General features: G+C 40.9%; 1 protein-coding gene and 1 long non-coding RNA gene across 3 annotated transcripts in view; one reads left to right on the top strand and one right to left on the bottom strand.

The window, feature by feature from the left end:
• Positions 1-19376, top strand: part of SH3TC1 (SH3 domain and tetratricopeptide repeats 1) — a 117470-nt gene that overhangs the window by 67850 nt on the left and 30244 nt on the right. For both annotated transcript variants that reach the window (XM_040335368.1, XM_040335369.1), the window contains exons 10-11: positions 929-1062; positions 15329-15364. In XM_040335368.1, coding sequence (XP_040191302.1) covers positions 929-1062; positions 15329-15364 — 170 coding nt within the window. The remainder of the gene's footprint in view (positions 1-928; positions 1063-15328; positions 15365-19376) is intronic.
• On the bottom strand, positions 9435-14191 carry LOC120924417. The gene is made up of 2 exons (XR_005746370.1): positions 13805-14191; positions 9435-11567 (listed from the first exon to the last, which is right to left on the bottom strand). It is a non-coding gene; the product is annotated as an uncharacterized LOC120924417 (long non-coding RNA).

Genomic DNA, 19376 nt, shown 5'->3' with positions numbered 1-19376 from the left:
CCTTTATTTACATATCAATGCCGCCAGACGCTGCTATTTACATATGAATGCTCCTGTTATTTGCCTATGAATTATGGTTATTTACATGTAAACACATGGTCTGCAGGTGAGTCATCTGTACACAACAATAGGGCAGAGCTGGGCAGCATTAGTAGCAGCACTTCACACTGAGATATCAGGACACGGCCTAGGACTAAAACTTCAAGGGACAAGGGAATTTAAACTAGGATAGTTGGCAAGTATGAGGCAGCTGCTTTGGGCCCCACAACAATGACAGGGCCCAGGGCAGCTTCCCCTTTTGCCCTATCTTAAAGACCGCCCTGCCTGTGCCAGTGACAACTCAAAAGTTTGGGATTCCCGTCACTTTCCCTTCCAGTGACAATGGTCACCAGGACCCATAGAGAGGGTAAATTTCCCAGCGGAGACACAGACAGTAATAAAAACTTGATAGAAGTTCTGTGCAACCTGGGCTTAGAACTTCTATCACCTGACTCCACCCAAATAAATAGGCTGTCCCAGCAGGTCAAGGGACTCAAGGCTGAGATACCCCATATACTCCTAATCTGTCCTTGCAATGCCCTTGTCTTATCTAATCCCACCAGGTACCCGGACTCCTAGCGACAAAAGAGAGCAGTGCAGCAATTCCAGAATTAGGGTGAAGTCAGTTGACCTCCTAGCAATTGGCCAAGGAAACTATCACTTGGCAAAAAAAAAATAGGAGGAACCCTGCCTAAACATCAGGGTGCTACATCTAGTCAACCCAAGACTGAAGATCTATCATGGTGCATGACATATACTATACATTATGTGATTATTATAAGCAATGTTTGCATAGAGTGTGCATAGAGTGTACATTCCATCTAAATCAGTCCAATGGTAAGTACTGTCATCCATTAACATTAACTAATTTTACTCTCTAATTGTCCAGGCAAGGAAATTCATCTTCTTTTGTATGTGAAGGCACAATATACACAAGGAGCACAGAAGACTTTGATTTGGGTGCTGCAAAAACATTACTGCTAAGGATATCTCATTCTGAGGTCTGCCATGTGTATAAACTAGGTAAATAAATAGGATGAAGAAAATAGGAATTGGCCAGTCCATTCTAGGGAAACTATACAAGAGCTGACTATTAGCCATGAAAGATCGATATCGATGCAAAATAACCGTCGCATGTACGAAAATTGCTCATCTTTTTGTCTGATTGCTACTTACTTGAATTTCATGTAGGGAACATGGAAATAATTTTATTGTGTAACGGTGCATTCAAGTTTATTGATTTTACAAGTTCTGACCATCTCTAATGGGCAGTGCTCAAAAAAATATTTTCAGAACGTTTGAGGAATGGAAAACGATTTATTAGGCATTTAGGGCCAGATCCTCAAAAGGGATACGCCGGCGTATCCCTGTTTTTATTTTTGGAACTGATCCACAGAATCAGTTTCTCATAGATAGACAGAAGATCCGACATGTGTAAGGGACTTACACTGCCGGATCTTAGGATGCAGTACCGCAGCCGCCGCTGGGGGCATTTCTCGTCGAAATGCCGCTTCGGGTATGCAAATTAGCACTTACGGAGATCCACGAAGCGGTTTAGCTTCGTGAAATCTCCGTAAATACTTACCATATTTTTCGCCGTATAAGACGCACCTGACCATAAGACGCACCTAGGTTTTAGAGGAGAAAAACAAGAAAAAAAATATTTTCTGAACCAAATGGTGTACTAAAATATTTTATATTATACTACTACTATAGGTGGTTGGTGGACACACAGCAATACCACCCCACCTATCAAATCAGCTCAGCTACACTATATCTAGTGGTGGTGGTGGACACAGCAACCTCCCCCCCTTCCCAGATCAGCTCAGGGTGACAGGGCAGACACAAACACACCTTAAGCCTCTATCACATTAGCTCAGGTGATGAGCAATGGATACCATGCCAGCTCACACCTCCCGCCCCCTTATCAACAGCTCACCTCAGGCAGTGGAAGACACTGCCATTATAATCCCGGCTGGCTGGCTGGCTCTCAGATGTACCCAGGAAGCAGCTAGGAATTAGTTGTGGTGACATATTCAGAGCACAGCAGCTGCGGGGGAAGGAGCAGGAAGTCAGACAGGACTAGACCACGGCCCTGAAAGGGAGGGGGGGTTCGGCTGAAAAAAACCCCAGCAAAGGCTCTCACTGCCTTCAGGATGGTGTCACCTCTGGCGGGTGACACCTGATCTAGGTGCGGAGCGCACCCCCATTGCACTGCTACTGACATCCCCCATGTTTTGACACCCGGGTGCAAAACGTCTCCCCCCACTCCCTCTTGGTATGCCCCTGCTAGGAATGCATCACATGTCCTGTCTTCTCTCCTATGAGAGAGGGATTCTGACACGGCGGCGACGGAGGGGGGTGCAGTGACTGTCAGCATTCACAATATAAGACGCAGGGACATTTCACTCCGTTTTTTGGAGTAGAAAAACTGCGTCTTATACGGCGAAAAATACGGTAAGTTGCAATCGTAAAATTAGGGCTGCTTTTACAAAGTGTAAACTGTTTACACCTTGTAAAAGTAGACCCTTCTTTGCAGCGACGCTGATTTTTTTTTTCCCGCCGTATCTTTTTTTTTCCCCGACGCAACTTTTTTTACCCGGCGCGATTCACAAAACACGGCGTAACATAATTTTGCGCTATGCCCGTCGGGAAAATGACGTCACGAGCATGCGCAGTACGTCCGGCGCGGGAGCGCGCCTAATTTAAATGGGACTCGCCCCATTTGAATTGGGAACGCCTTGCGCCGGCCGGATTTAAGTTACACAGCCGAAAATTTCTAGGTAAGTGCTTTGTGGATCGGGCACTTAGGTAGAAATTTTGCGGCAGTGTAACTTAAATCAGAATAGTTAAGTTACGGCGCCTCTTTGTGGATCTGGCCCTTAGCTACTGTGTTACAAAAGAAAACAAAAACATTGGGCCAGATTCCTGTACATCCTGCGGCGGCGTCGCGTAAGCTATTTACACTACGCCGCCACAACGTACTGGAGCAAGTGCCGTATTCCCCAAACACTTGCTCCGTAATTTGCGGCGGCGTAGTGTAAATGGCCCGGCGTATGGCCGCGTAATTTAAAGGGGGCGGCTTGTATTCAAATTAAGCGCGCCCCCGCGCCGATCGAACTGCGCATGCGCCGGGCGGAAAAAAAGCCCAGTGCGAATGCTCCAGCTCACGACGGAAAACATCAATGACGCCGACGTGAGCGTCATTGATGTAAAGTCGTATTCGTGAACGACTTAGGAAAACGACGTAACCGAAGGAAAAAGCCGACACGGACCCGACGCCATACTTAACATGGCATACGGCGGACTGGCGTAAGGTTACCCCTCATATAGCAGGGGTAACCTTACACTTACGGAAACGACGTAAACGAAGACGACGCGGCGCAAATTCGTTCGGGAATCGGCGTATCAGGCTCATTTGCATAGTCAAATGAGAACTGACCGTAAACGCCACCTAGCGGCCGGCGTCGCATTACATCTAAGATCCGACGGTGTAAGTGACTTACACCTGTCGGATCTTGGCCGTATCTATGCGAAAATGATTCTAGAAATCACTCGCATAGATACCCGGGGCCAAAAACAGAGATACGACCGTGTTTCCTGAGATACACCGTCGTAACTCTTCTGAGAATCTGGCCCATTGCAAATATGACTTGGGTAAGTGGAAAATGTCACTATCAGCACAAGTAAAGCTCAGATTTTTACATAGCATAATGAATGTACTTACCACAACAGCACACACTTCTAAACTAATGCCCCATGCACACGATCGGATTTTCCGTCGGAAAAACCTTGGATGGTCTTTCCGACAGAATTCTGCTCAAGCTTGGCTTGCATACACACGTTCACACAAAAGCTCTCTGAACTTTCGTCCGTCAAGAACGTGGTGACGTACAACACTACGACGAGCCAAGAAAATGAAGTTCAATGCTTCCGAGCATGCGTCAAATTGTTTCTGGGCATACGTCAGAATTTTGCGCGTCGTAATTGCTACAGACGATCAAATTTTCCGATCGGAATTTTTTCCGTCTGAAAATTTGAGCACCAGCTCTCAAACTTTTGTTGGCATAAATTCCGACAGCAAAAGTTTGATGGAGCATACACACAGTCGGAATTTCTGTTCAAAAGCTCACATCGGACTTTTGGTGTCGGAATTTCCGATCATGCGTACGGGCATAAATTGCAAAAAACTGTTCCTTCCAACTATTGATACCTAAATGATGCTCACTGCTGCAGTACAGATGAAAGCTCAACACACTTCCTCTCCTCCAGGCCACATACCCAACACCTTGCCCATGCTGCACTCAACTTAAAGTGATACTAAACACATAGGGCCAGATTCTCAGAGACTTACGTCGGCGTATCAGTAGATACGCCGTTGTAAGTCCGAATCTGCGCGGTCGTATATTTAAGCGTATTCTGGAAACCAGATACGCTTAAATTTGGCTAAGATACGAGCGGCGTAAGTCTCCTACGCCATCTTATCTTAGGGTGCATATTTACGCTGGCCGCTAGGTGGTGCTTCCGTTGTTTTCCGCGTTGAATATGCAAATGAGCAAGATACGCCGATTCACGAACGTACGTACGCCCGTCGCAATTAGTTACGCCGTTTACGTAAGACATACGCCGGCGTAAAGATAAAGCAGGTCTCTAGGTGGCGTAGCCCATGCAAAGTATGGACGTCGGAACAAGCGCATCTTTTTACGTTGTTTGCGTAAGTCGTACGCGAATAGGGCTGTGTGTAAGTTACGTTCACGTCGTAGGCAGTGTTCGACGTATCTTAGGCATATCCGACGCATGCGCACTGGGATACGTCCACGTAAACATCATTTACGTGGGGTCATGCTTTATTTGCATAAAACACGCACACCTCTTCCCAATTTAAATTAGGCGCGCTTGCGCCGGTACATTTACACTACGCCGCCGTAACTTAGGACGCAAGTGCTTTGTGAATACAGCACTTGCCTCTCTAAGTTGCGGAGCGTAGCGTAAATACCATACGCTACGCCCGCCCACACTAACGCTGGGGTACGTGAATCTAGGCCATACTGTTTAATTTACTGTTTAGTTTAATATTACAGTGGAACCTCAGATTACGAGCATAATCCATTACAGAAGAGTGCTCGTAATCCAAAGCACTCGCATATCAAAGCGAGTTTCTCCATTGAAGTCAATGGAAACGAAAATAATTAGTTCCGCATTGACTTCAATGGCATGCTATACCGCATGTAGCCAGAGGTGGGGGGCGCCAGAGAGCCTCAGAAACAGCTGGAAGGGCCCGAGGACAGCACAGCTGACCGCAGCAAACCTTGGAAAGGCTTGGGAACGGAGTATTTCCAAGCATTTCCGAACGGCTCCGATCGATTCCGATCGGCTCCTGCCCCCCCCTACCTCAGGCCTAATGCAGTACTGGACACCGCTTTGGCCTGAATCCTCCTCGTTTTGCGAGACAACATTCGCAAACCGAGTTAGGCCTCGTACACACCACCAGATCTATCCGCTGGAATTGATCCGCGGATCAGTTCCAGCGGATAAATCCGGTCGTCTGTACGGCCTAGCGGATATTTATCCGCGGACATTTCTCGGCCCGATCGATTTCAAGCGGATATAAATTTCTTAGCATGCTAAGAAATTTATCCGCTTAAATCGGGTCCAGCGGATTGATCCGGTGGTCTGTACAGACTCACCGGATCAATCCGTCCGCTCCCCTCCCTCGCATGCGTCGTAATGATTCGACGCATGCGTGGAAGTACTTACCTTCCAGCGTCGCGCACGTCGCAGCGTCATCATCGCGGCGACACGTCACCGCGGATGAATTCCGCGCGGATTTTGATCCGATGGTGAGTACAAGACATCGGATCCAAATCCGGAGGAGGAATCTCCGCTGGAAACGGTCCGGCGGACCGTTTCCAGCGGAGATCCCCTCGTGTGTACGGGGCCTTAGGATTTTTAAAAATACAATGCTCATATTGCGAAACGCTCATTAACCCCGGTACTCGCAATCCGAGGTTCCACTGTATTATTAATATTAGTATTATTCTGTTTCTGTATGTGGATGATTGCACTGTAATTATTTTAATACAAAAATCTAAGTACCTACTTTCCTAATTGATATACAGCTTTCACATGACCCCAGCTCTTTCCCTATAGGGAAACAGTGGCAGGAGTAGCCTCTAGTCCCCTGCTGCTGGTCACATGTTCAAAAAAAAAAAAACTGCCTTTGGACTACAGAGTAAAAAAAAAAAAAAAATCATGAATATCAATAAACTGTTTTAAATTGTCATACAAATATATATTCGAAATCAAATCTTTATTATTTTTTGGCCTAAGGCCCCGTAAACACGAGAGGATCTATCCGCTGGTATTTATCCGCGGATCAGTTCCAGCGGATAGATCCTGTGGTGTGTACGGCCCAGCGGATATTTATCCACGGATTTTTTCGGCCCGATGGATTTCCAGCGGATAAAAATTTCTTAGCATGCGTACAGACTCACCAGATCAATCCGTCCGATCACCTCCCTCGCATGCGTCGTAATGATTCGACGCATGCGTGGGAAGTCTTTACCTTCCAGCGTCGCGCACGTCGCCGCGTCATCATCGCGGCGACGGCGCGGCACGTCACCGCGGATGGATTCCGCGCGGATTTCGATGTGATGGTTAGTACAACCATCAGATCCAAATCCGCCAGAGGATTTATCCGCATGAACGTTCCGGAGGACCGTACCCAGCGGATAATCCTCTCGTGTGTACGGGGCCTGACATGATGTGGATCCCAAAGCCAGAGACTTAGACTAAAAGGGAGGTGAAGCCTCCATCAATCAATATGTAATATCCCGCCACCATTATTTTTAGTTGGCTAGTGGGCATGGAGGAGGAAAGGAGGGAGTGAGCTGTCATTTACCACTGTGTATACACCCTCATGTGTGACTCTATAGTCACATGTACTGCTCAGATGTGATAAGGAGGAAAGGCTCAGCATAGAAATTCACTGAAAACTAAGAATGTGCACTAGCTGCCAACGCTGTTCTGCAAAATCCCCAACTGCAGTAGTTACATGGACAGGAAGGGGAGACAGAGAACAGCAGGATCAACTAGTTTTTTTGCAGAATACAGAAACAAATACCACAGTGAGTATGACCAGCATGTAATACAGTATTTATTGATTGTTTTTTAACGATGTGGGTTTAATGACACTTTAAATGCCAGAAAATAAGATCTATTATGACGGGTTCTGTGGCAGCAAGCTCATGTATTCAAAGCATCAGCAGTCAGCTAGAGTAGACATCAGGAAAGCCTTGTCACATTTCTCATGTGGTGCAAAGCACAATGTGCAGATGCATCAAGGCTTTTTTGATGTCTACATTGTGACTGCTGGTGTTTTTGATAAATGAGCTTGCTAGCATTTAACCTTAGCCATGACAGAGCTTCATTTCTAGAACTGCTGCTTCCACCCAAAATCTGCCAAGGGAGTGATTAATACGTTTCTGCAGCCCTGTGGACTAGTGCACATGCATTGGCTCCAGCCATAGAGAAGGGGCTATAATTCCTAATGACTGGGTAGAACTAAATTCACCAATTTAAACACTTCCTAAAAGTTACATTCAATACATGCCTTAAATTATAACTGATACATTTACTAGTGTGATTATGTTAGCTCTCAACTGAACTGTCAATCAGGGCCGGGACAAGGGGTGGATAGGAGGGGCGGCTACCCTGGGCGCAATGGTTTACTGTAGGGGTGCCTTCCTTCTGTTACACAGCTGACAGGAGTAGTGACAGCGGCAGTGATTTTGACAAGCAAGTGACTGCTGGGTGTAGGATCCCCCATCATAAATTGGGGTGGGGGGGCGCAGTTTTGGATCTTTGCCCTGGGCACTGGATGACTTGATGTCCAGCACTGTTGTCAAGCTATAAAATTACTGGTGACTGAAATAAAGTTGATAACTTGACTTATATTTAAATAGCACACTTACTGCTATTAAATCGATCATGAGACAGATTCGTGAATAAAAAAACGTGTGTTTAATGTACACACTTAACATAAGTACAAAAACAGTTTAAATGTATCAAATAGCTTCAAATAAGAGTTCAAAAAATAAGAATTTCAAATGAATCAGATGTGTGTTCCAAGACTTGCTTCCGTATGTTTGCAAAATATCTGAGTGACTCCTCTTGATGGTGCCTGAGAGAGTCCTTCAAGATGGCTGAAGAGCGAGTTCTGCCCCAGCTGGCAGACCTTCAGTTTATATATCAAAGACATTTCTTTGTCTGAATTTCGCGCTCAGAAATATACCCTCCCAAAGGGCGTGATTTATAATGAAAACCTGATACAACATCTGTTTTACATCTATCTCAACCTTTACATAGGAAATGTCTCCCGAGAACCTAGTCTAAATATTCTGTAGATCTCAAGAGGAAATGGCTTGTTTAGGTAAGAAAAGGTGAAAGGTCTACACAGCTAAAATCACAGTCTAAACAGAATGTGGCCTAGCTAATCAATCACTGAGAAACAGCCATATGAATTACCTCAATAGGAGAACACATTCCAATCAAATACAATTCTTTACTTACAAATAAATTTCATATTCAAACTTATATGTTTTTGGAGTTTCAAATCTCGATTCCAGCGAATTTACATAAGAAAATGATTAGCTCAAACAGTCTCACATTCATTCATATTAACAAGAATATATATATTCTTTATAAAATCCTTCCGGAAGGGATTTTAGAATATAACATTCCCCTCTGAAATATGAATAATGACCATATTTCCTAATCATTTATACACCCATTTATGTCACAAACACTCTGACTTTGATCTAATAACTCCAAATGCATTGTCACCTGTCATCGAATTTGCAACTCCAAAACCTAATCTCCTTTTAAGCTTATTTTGCAACATATCGTCACCTTTCTTGATTTCATTTCTGATTTGCTTATACAATTTTTTCATTCTAAACATTAAAAATAATTGATATATAATGCATAACATAATAATAATAAAAATAATAACTATAGGATGTGATAAAATATTTCCTGCTGCGGAAGTAATTGAAGTTTTTCCCCAAATAGATATACTATTTTTAAATTGATGCCACCAGCTGGAACCTGTTAAAGTGGACCATTGATGAACTACCTCTTGCAAATTCCCTTGCTCATGTTTAAACGATATCTCTGCATTCCTGAGTTCTTTAGCTAGAGCCATTAATAAACCTTGATCCTTTTGAATTACGTTAACCCATTCTCTCCATGGAAACTCATCTATTTGAGACAAATTATATAGTGTCGGACTAACACTAACATTTTTCAATGATAAATGAGATAAATTAGTTCTTATACCATTTACATTTATGGCCCTTAAATCACCTTTTACACAATACAATCCCCGTTTTAGGTTTTCTGTGTTTGTGCAAGAGGAAAAGAAAGTCTGAACCCTTTCTGTATCTTTCATGATCTGAAAACAAACTTTCCTTTTATCTACAAGAGTAGTTAATTCAGAAGAAGCTTCAAATGTTTCTATTCTTGCAGAACATAATGTATGATTATGATAACAAGAATGAAATATACTTTTATCTTGATTAGGTAAACAAAGAACTTTAGACTGAAATTGTAAACATGATGACAAATCTAATTGTTCTAATTCCAAATTATCCTTGTTAAGCGCAAAATCTGTATACTGCAATTTATAAAATAATAATTGAGTATCACTAATTGGTAATCCCAAAACAGTAATTGGAACCAAAATTTGTTCTCTCCCTGCTATAGGAATCATAGAAGAACTGTAACATACATCCTGACTACATCCTAACCATTTATTTACCCATAAATCAGTATGATTTCTTGCATATGCATATTCTCTGGGTAAATTCTGCAATATACCAAGAGGGGTAACTCCACTCTGAAAAGCTTGTGCAATTATTTTAAAATTAGTGGAATATTCTGTTTGAATTTCTAAACATAATCTGGCAATATGTGAATGTTCTTCACTAGTCATTAAATTGAGAGTAATATTCTGAAGATGTAGTATGGATGGACCCATTACATTGGCTGTTTTAATAACCATATCTTCTAATATCTGATTTAAGTTTCTTTGGATCTTAAAACCTTTACTTCCCACTAAACCTGCTGACTCAAGATCAGATTTTAACGTGTTAATATCCATACTATTTGCAATGCTGCCAATTACACCTATGCCCCCTAGGGCTCCTTCGACAATACCACGTCTATTTCTGTTATGACTATTGATTCCAAACCATCTTTCAATACCCAATTCCATATTAACCAAATGTCTTTGACATTGTGGAAACCTTGTAGAAATTTTCCATTCTGAAATATTAAAGTTCCATAATATAATGACGAATGTTCCTTCTCTCAATAGAGCTCTGGATTGTAAATGGTTAATCTGGAAGGGATTAGCAAAAACACTGTTTTTACCAACACATGGAGTTTTCCCTGGGGACATGACAATTATACTTGCATTAGCACATTTCAAGGGATAGCCTTCTATTAATATGCAGCACTCATATATACCAGTATCATTTAAAGATACACCTGATTGATGATAAATAAATTTATCATTGATCCAATTCACATTACCAAAAATTCCTTTGTGAATTATATTAGTTGTACTGTGGAAAAAACTACCCAAAAAATCACCATTCCTTTTCCAAGTTAACAATGAACTTTGAGGTAAATAAATTTGAGTACTACACATCAAATTCAATCCATCTTCATCTTCAATGACTTTTAAAGACTGTGGTGACACTTTTATCTCTGGAACAATAATATCTACCACAGTAATGCTAATTTTGACTCGTAATTGAGCAAACTTCCTTATCACTCTAAAATCCCATTTTCTTACAATGTCTCCCTTTTTATCTCCAATTATTTTTAAATGTTTTGGATTTAATATTTGTACAAAACTTTGAAAAAGGTAATAATACTGGTCTACTGGATAAAATATTTTTCCAGACCTTGACATATCATTATTGACATCTCCAGACCAAATTGTTGAATCATTACCTTTTACAAATAATGTCCAAAAAGCTCTTTTCAGTATATTACATTCAAAAGTCTTGGTTATATTATTAAACCTATAAAATCCTTGCATTTTAACAAAACTTGTTTTCGACTCTATTTTAACTTCTATTTCCACCTCATTACTATGAATGAAATATAATTCCATACAATGCTCATACCCCTGTCCCACAGCTATATACCCAATCAAATCATCAGCTGTATTGACATTGGTATATCTAAACCTATCCAATTTGTTATCTACATTAATATCATTGTCCATGTTTCTTTTGCTTCTTAATACTGTAATGTCTTTGAGAAAATTGTCAATCATGTTAACCTCTGCATGGCTGGAACAGTTTGTGATATATTTTACCACTGATAAAAATGTCAATAGAGAAAAAAATGAATCCTGTGACGATGACGATGATGATCAACTTTCTTTCTTTAAGATTTTTCATCTCTTTTGTAGTCATCTTTCCTTCTTTGATCAATTTTTGTAAAAATCATTCCTAGAAAAAAGAAAAGCAGTATCATTTATCTCAAAATATAAATTTTTATCTCATAAAATAACATTATCATCTCATAATATACCATTTCCACTAATCAATGTATATCCATATTTTTGTTGTCTACGTGCATATTCCACTGAATTGAGAGGTCTTTGAACTTCCACCATTAATCATTATGTTTTCTCTATTGCCCCTCTGTGCATCGTAGACAAAAAAAAATTCATTGAAAAACCAAATGACATTTTCCTTCCTGTCATAAAATTCACAGTGTTTCAGAAGATGCTATACTTCTGACACTACTCAAAAAAAAACAAGATTAAATTACACTGTCTGTTATGTATTCCATTTTGTCCCACTAGAACTTTACTATAAGAAAATCAAACAATTATTCTTTTACCAAAGTGACCTAAACTCTCATGAATGAATTTAGTGAATTCCCTGAAGGTGTTGAGATATAACAAGACACAAAAACCCATTGAAAGTCATGACGCAACATCAACGTTCTCATGAACCATAGAAGATATCGAATCAACCTGTAGAGGAACAAAAATTCCTTTTTCTGTTCTTCAGCAAATTAGGGTATCTGTGTGTTTGTTTTCCTTGCAACAATTATACCAATTCAGGTTGAATCACCATTTCACCATGTAAAACCTACTTCCTTTGCTAAAGTCTCTTAAATAGAAACCTCAAAATACTAATAAAGATAGTATAAATATATATATATTGTGCGTATGTGTATGTGTTTCAAACTGGATCAACTTCCTTGTGTGTGTGATTTTTCAAAAGTGTGTGTGTGTGTGATTCCTATCAGGCTGTCAGCACGTCTGCATGTCTCCCTTTGGCCCCCACCTTTTCTTACAAAGGAGAGCTTTGGAAGCAAAACCCCGCGAAATTTAAATCACAAGGATGTATGTCACTTACTCCAAAATTACTAAGGATGGACTGTGAAGAGCTGAGATAGGAATAATATATATTGTACTCAATGTTTGAAACAAATAACACTACATACATACACATATATAAATCCTTACTTATTCATTCGATTTCTTTTATCATTAAAATCAATTCCCTTCATGTCTTAAAAAAACTTCAATATGATCTGTTACATTTACTGCACAATGCACATCCACTACACTATACAAGTAAAGAAACAATAAATTCTGTCTCTTTTCCTAAACCAATTAATATTCCTTAAAATTTCACTTCACTTTTCATGAGCTAGACGTTACATATATTCCACTTAAAATCTCTTCTTTCAGAATTGTCTGCAATTCTGCCAGAAAAATAAAATATTCAACTTTCTGATTCCCAACATGAAATCTGTCGAACTTACATCAAAACCTTATTCAATAATCCTTATGCAATACCAAAAATCATAGCCAAAAAGTCATAACCAAAAATCATAAATTCCATGCCGCTCACTAAGGAACATGCCTATTTTTTCCTCCCAGCGTAACATTAGAAGTAACAAATGGCTTATTGTACTTTAAATAATATTGTTCTTCTTGTCTAACTTGAAAATTATACCTCCTATGATTACTCCATCTTACAGAGTAAACTTCATAACGCCTTGGAGACGTTTTGAAATTACGTGACTTCCTGTCACTCACTGACCAACAAAATTTTGCCATATGACCTTTCCTGCGACATAAAGAACATTTGAAAACTTGCTTTCTCTGTGCATATGACGATGGATAAACACATTGCTTCTTAGAATGAACAAACGTAACACATTGCTTGTCACTATTGCCTGAAATGCTTTCAAAAACATTCACTGTGTTTTTAGTAATGTCTGCTGCAATAATACCATCATCCTGTGTGCCTGTATGGTTTTTACCCTCCATTTTATATGAGGACTGAGCAAATTCTGTTAATACCATATCTGACTGCGTTTTTTCACTCCGCTCAACATAATTACATACAGTTCCACAATTTAAACAACTAGCTGCAGTAGATACATTCTCATGTGTTTGCATATTGCCTGCATTACCCGAAGTGTCCTCTGAATGTATTTCTGTTACCTCAGAAATCATTGAATTAAAATCTGTAACTAGTTTCATTACATTACTTAATTTCCTTTTAATTTTAGCTAACGAGAATCTCTCTGCATCAATAGCCAGATTAGATTCTAAACATTGCAAATATAACGACTTCCATAAAACAGAATAACAAATCTGTTTCGATAAACCTTGACATTCATCAGCTGAACATTTAAAACATTCCATGATTTTACTCACCGAATAAGAAGTCTTCCGTGTTCTACGAATCTCCAGGTCATTCACGATAAATCGATACTTCTAGGCTCTCGTCAAACTCTTTCCGTAGTTTCTCTCAGTACTAACATGTCCCCCTTTCGATATAAGGGACAGTTGTAAAAAAACTGCGACAAAATGAGCGACTGGCTGATTGTTGACTTCTAGGTTCTCGTCAAACGTTTCAAAAATTACTCAATACTCTACTTCTCTCCGATAGCACTTTGAGAAAGTGGTATAAAATTTGAAAATCGTTCAAAGCCTGGCTGGCTTAGCCAATGAAATAAAGTTGATAACTTGACTTATATTTAAATAGCACACTTACTGCTATTAAATCGATCATGAGACAGATTCGTGAATAAAAAAACGTGTGTTTAATGTACACACTTAACATAAGTACAAAAACAGTTTAAATGTATCAAATAGCTTCAAATAAGAGTTCAAAAAATAAGAATTTCAAATGAATCAGATGTGTGTTCCAAGACTTGCTTCCGTATGTTTGCAAAATATCTGAGTGACTCCTCTTGATGGTGCCTGAGAGAGTCCTTCAAGATGGCTGAAGAGCGAGTTCTGCCCCAGCTGGCAGACCTTCAGTTTATATATCAAAGACATTTCTTTGTCTGAATTTCGCGCTCAGAAATATACCCTCCCAAAGGGCGTGATTTATAATGAAAACCTGATACAACATCTGTTTTACATCTATCTCAACCTTTACATAGGAAATGTCTCCCGAGAACCTAGTCTAAATATTCTGTAGATCTCAAGAGGAAATGGCTTGTTTAGGTAAGAAAAGGTGAAAGGTCTACACAGCTAAAATCACAGTCTAAACAGAATGTGGCCTAGCTAATCAATCACTGAGAAACAGCCATATGAATTACCTCAATAGGAGAACACATTCCAATCAAATACAATTCTTTACTTACAAATAAATTTCATATTCAAACTTATATGTTTTTGGAGTTTCAAATCTCGATTCCAGCGAATTTACATAAGAAAATGATTAGCTCAAACAGTCTCACATTCATTCATATTAACAAGAATATATATATTCTTTATAAAATCCTTCCGGAAGGGATTTTAGAATATAACAGTGACATAGCTGATCATGTGCAGAACCATGGCTTCTGCTTTAGGCACCACATGCTGTAGATCAGGCGTCTCAAACTGGCGGCCCTCCAGCTGTTGCAAAACTACAAGTCCAATGAGGCATTGCAAGAATTAGTTACCAGCATGACTCCCACAGGCAGAGGCATGATGGGACTTGTAGTTTTACAACAGCTGGAGGGCCACCAGTTTGAGACCCTTGCTGTAGATGCTGCCTGGCCCTGGGCAAGCTGAGTAGTAAGAAACCTGCAGGAGTCTGTTAACTGTAGATTGACTCATTTATTAAGGTGGTGTTAGGGGCTGGTAATGCACTTACCTTCTAAGCTTTACCAAGAGATTTCACAGTGCGATGATGTGGCTCCCATTAATATAAAAATCTTGTCTGTTTGTTTTTGATATTCATAGATGAATTTGAGAAGATAAAAGTTCACAGAAATAAAGGTAAGAACTGATTTATGAAGATTGGAAGTTATATTTCTGAATGATCTAACCTGCTAAATGTGATACAATCGGACTACTATATGTGGCACCATTCTGTGGCCAACCACTGCTGCTGCAACACAGGCATGTAGTTGTTCTATATATACTGAGGATTGTCTAGATTTGTATTTAAAGGGGAGTTCCAAGCTTTTTTTATGTTTAATAAAAGTCAGCAGCTACAAAAAGTGTAGCTGCTGGCTTTTAAAAACAGATACTTACCTGCTCCACGGTCCAGCGGCGTGCCGCCTGGAGCTCCGCTTCGCTCCTCTCCCCCCTATCTAGGTGGCGTCTTCATTCCTAGTGTGGGCACCCGGCCGTGACAGCTTTCGGGTTCACGGCCGGGCACTAACTGCGCATACGTGAGCGGCGCTGCGCTCTGTGAGTGGTCAGACGATTGCCTGGGACCTGTCACGTGTCCCAGGCGATCGCCTACAGGGAGGGGCCGCCGTAGGCGATATGACGTCTCGCCTAAGCGGTCCCTGGGCGGAAGGAGGAAGTGTGACAGGAAGTCCCACTCCTACTGAAGCCCGCACTCCCCGCCAAAAAAAAATTACATGCCAAATGTGGCATGTAAGGGGGCAAGGAGTGGTTTAAGCCACTATTGGGTGGAACTCCGCTTTAAAGTGGATGTTCACCCTAGAATTATTTTATAAACATTTAACAACTATATGTAGTACTCAATCACTGTTTCTAAAAGGCTCTTTTCCAGCAATTGCACCCACAGCCAGGCACATCATCAGTCACTCTCTTGGTTCAGTAATCAGTCTAGGGGTATACTTTTTTTGATGCTTTATTGCAGGACTTGAACACTGATCTTACCTGAGGCAAGTGAGGCCTGCAGTTCTTTAGATGTTTCTCTGGGTTCTTTTATGACCTCTTGAATGAGTCATTGTCATGGTCTTGGAGTCATTTTCGTAGGCAGGCCACCCCTAGGAAGGTTCACCACTGTTCCAAATTACTGTATATACTGTATGCAAGCCGAGTTTTTCAGCCCTTTTTTTAGGGCTGATAATACCCCCCCCCCCCTCGGCTTATACTCGAGTCAGTGTACCTTGGGCGTCCATTTTTTTAAAACTCGCATCCCGTTCCTTGATAGACATGTAGCGGGGGCATTTTTGCCTTTTAATCTTGTGTTAATGTTGTGTAATGATATTTCCTGACTAATGCTATAAATTGGTATTTGGCACCATCTAGTGGCTAAAACGGGAAATGGACTTCAGTTATTCTTTTGTTGTTTTTCAAGAGCACAGTGAAATAGTTTGCAAATCACTTACCCATGTACACTTGGGGCTGAAGTGCATGCTGGGTAGGAGATAAAAAGCCCTCTGGTGGCCATCTTAGGTGTCTTGTTCCTGGGACGCATGGCCTGCCAGCAGAGCTCTGTATGTGTGTGTGTGTTCCACAGAGCTCTGGCCTATTGTGCTGATTGAACCAGAGACCCTTGAAGGAGGTAACCGAGAACTCCTGGTCATCTGTGAAGCAGAACAGCGTGACAGTGTGGTCGCAGCAAACAGACTGAGATCCTGTGGAGCGGAGGCATCCATCTGCCTGAAAATCGTGTGGTGAGAGGGCTGATGCCCAGAACTTTGTACTGCTTTTCACACACCTAGACTGACTGCATAGTGTTGCTGAGACCGGTAGTTCCACGGAACAGTTCAGTTCAATAGAGTCACATGTGCATAGGCCTCAAGCCTGAATTGATTGTTTGGTGACTGCTGCTGGAGGTGCGCTTCTGGGAAAGAGTGCACAGATACTTTTCACAATTTAAACTACAGTTCCATGTTGTTCTACATTGCTTATTGATCAGAAAGCCTTTTGGATTACAATCTTTGTCTCACAATAGCTAGCATAAGAAAGAAAACCAGAGACTATACTGTATTCTTAACGCAAGGCCTTGCAGTGCTGTTACCACTTACTAGAGACTGTAAGGGGGGAATATTGAGTTCATTATACTGTGATATATCATTCTTGCCAAATACTGTGTGCCGCATAGTGGGTTTCATAGTGTCTACATGGTGTGCTGGAAGTGGGAAGGTGCTCAGTGCTGAGGTTGTTGCCTGAGCATTAGTCCCACTTGGAGACACCCCTGTGGAGACCTCTTGTCTCATTGTTGTATACCAATTGTGATTCCATGTTAACAATAAAACCTGTTCTAGTAAAGTTACTTTTTGCTTTAACACAATCTGTTTTGAGGCTTGTTAATTCTCCAATCAGGTGTAACAGTGTATGCCTGGGTGACAACACAGGTAAAGTGAATATAATCTGTGTCTATCTACCTGTCTTTTATTATTGAGCTTCATATCAGCACTGCACCACAGCTGTGTCAAGGGGAGTGAGACCAAATTATTGGGGGGTGTTAAAGCAGAGTACAGGCCCAATCAATTACCAGCGGCTCCTCCGGGGGTAGCGCTACAGACATTTGACACTGTGTTCAGTGTTACGCCTATCACGGACGTTCTTTCATCCTCGGACTCAGTTTCCCAGCAGACACTGTGTTCAGTGTTCCGCCTATCACGAACCTTCTCTTGTCCGAGGATGAAAGAACGTCCGTGATTGGCGGAAAACTGAACACAGTGTCAAACACCTATCACGGAACGGGATGGGACCAGGAGGAAGCCGCAAGTTTTAAAAAATAAATGCCCACAGCGCAGCCTGTCAAGAATTTCAGGTACGCTGCAATGTGCACAGTGAGGTTGTAATGGGCACAGTGAGGTAATGGGCACAATTAGGTAATGGACACAGTGAGGTTGCAATGGGCACAGTGAGGTTGCCATGGGCACAGTGAGGATGGGCACAGTGAGGTTGCAATGGGCCCAGTGAGGTTGGGCACAGTGAGGCGTGCAAATAAGCACAGTGAGGCAGCAAATGGGCATTGTTGACCCTCTTTTCTGCTTGCAGTAGTTGCTGCATTCTCACCCTAGGTTTATACTCGGGTCAATACGTTTTCCCAGTTTTTTGTGGTAAAATTAGGGCCTCGGCTTTTACTCGGGTTGGCTTATACTCGAGTATATATGGTATCTCCATTTGTGGATAATGGCTCTCCCCTTGGTTCACAGGAGTTCCAAAGCCTTAGAAATTACTTTGAAACCCTTCCTAGACTCATACATGTACATTACTTTGTTTATAATCTGTTTTTTGATTTTTTTAGATTGTGGCATGGTGTGTGGCTTTTTGTGATCTGTTAGTGTGCTTCACTTTGTCAGACAGCTTCTATTTATGTGGTTTCTTGATTCATCAGGTCTGGCAGTAATCAGGCTTGGGTGTGGCAATTGAAATTTAACTCCTCTTTCAAAAAAATGTGGTTAATCACAGTTCAATCATGATTCAGCATGGGAGGGGGCAATTACTTTTTCACATAGGGCCAGGCAGGTTTGAACAGCTTTTATCCCTTAATAAATTAAATATTAATTTAAAAACTGCATCTTAAATCTACTCTGGTTATCTTTGTGCAATTTTAAAATTAGTTTGATGATTTTAATTATTAAGTGTAAGAAATACGCAAACCAAACATAAAAATTAGAAAGGGTGCAAATATTTTTTCACAGCACTGTGTGTATATATATATATATATATATATATATATATAGATTTCAAATATTGTATATAATAATATATATGTCGATTATGGCACTATATGTCCATTAAAGTTTGCTATGAGCATATAAATATTTGGCACTTTGACACAAGTGATCAGCTTGAACATGTATTACAATATATTCAAACCAAAAATTCCTGTTATTATTAGGGAAGCACTGATACCTGTTTTTTAAGAGTAAGTACAAGTACCGATACTTGTTCTCAACCACTCGCCAATACCAATTACCGATACTATGCAGTGTGCAGTGCTGTGTGTTTTGAGCCCATACAAAATGAAAGGGCTCAAATCGCACTGCTAAGAATCACATGTGATTTGAACAGAAATGTGGTGCGATTCCTCTCTGAATCATATGCAGTTTCCCACACTGCTCCTTTG

The sequence above is a fragment of the Rana temporaria genome, chromosome 1 (assembly GCF_905171775.1).
Source record: "Rana temporaria chromosome 1, aRanTem1.1, whole genome shotgun sequence".
NCBI classification, from domain to species: Eukaryota; Metazoa; Chordata; class Amphibia; order Anura; family Ranidae; genus Rana; species Rana temporaria.
This window is presented reverse-complemented; position numbering and strand designations above follow the sequence as displayed.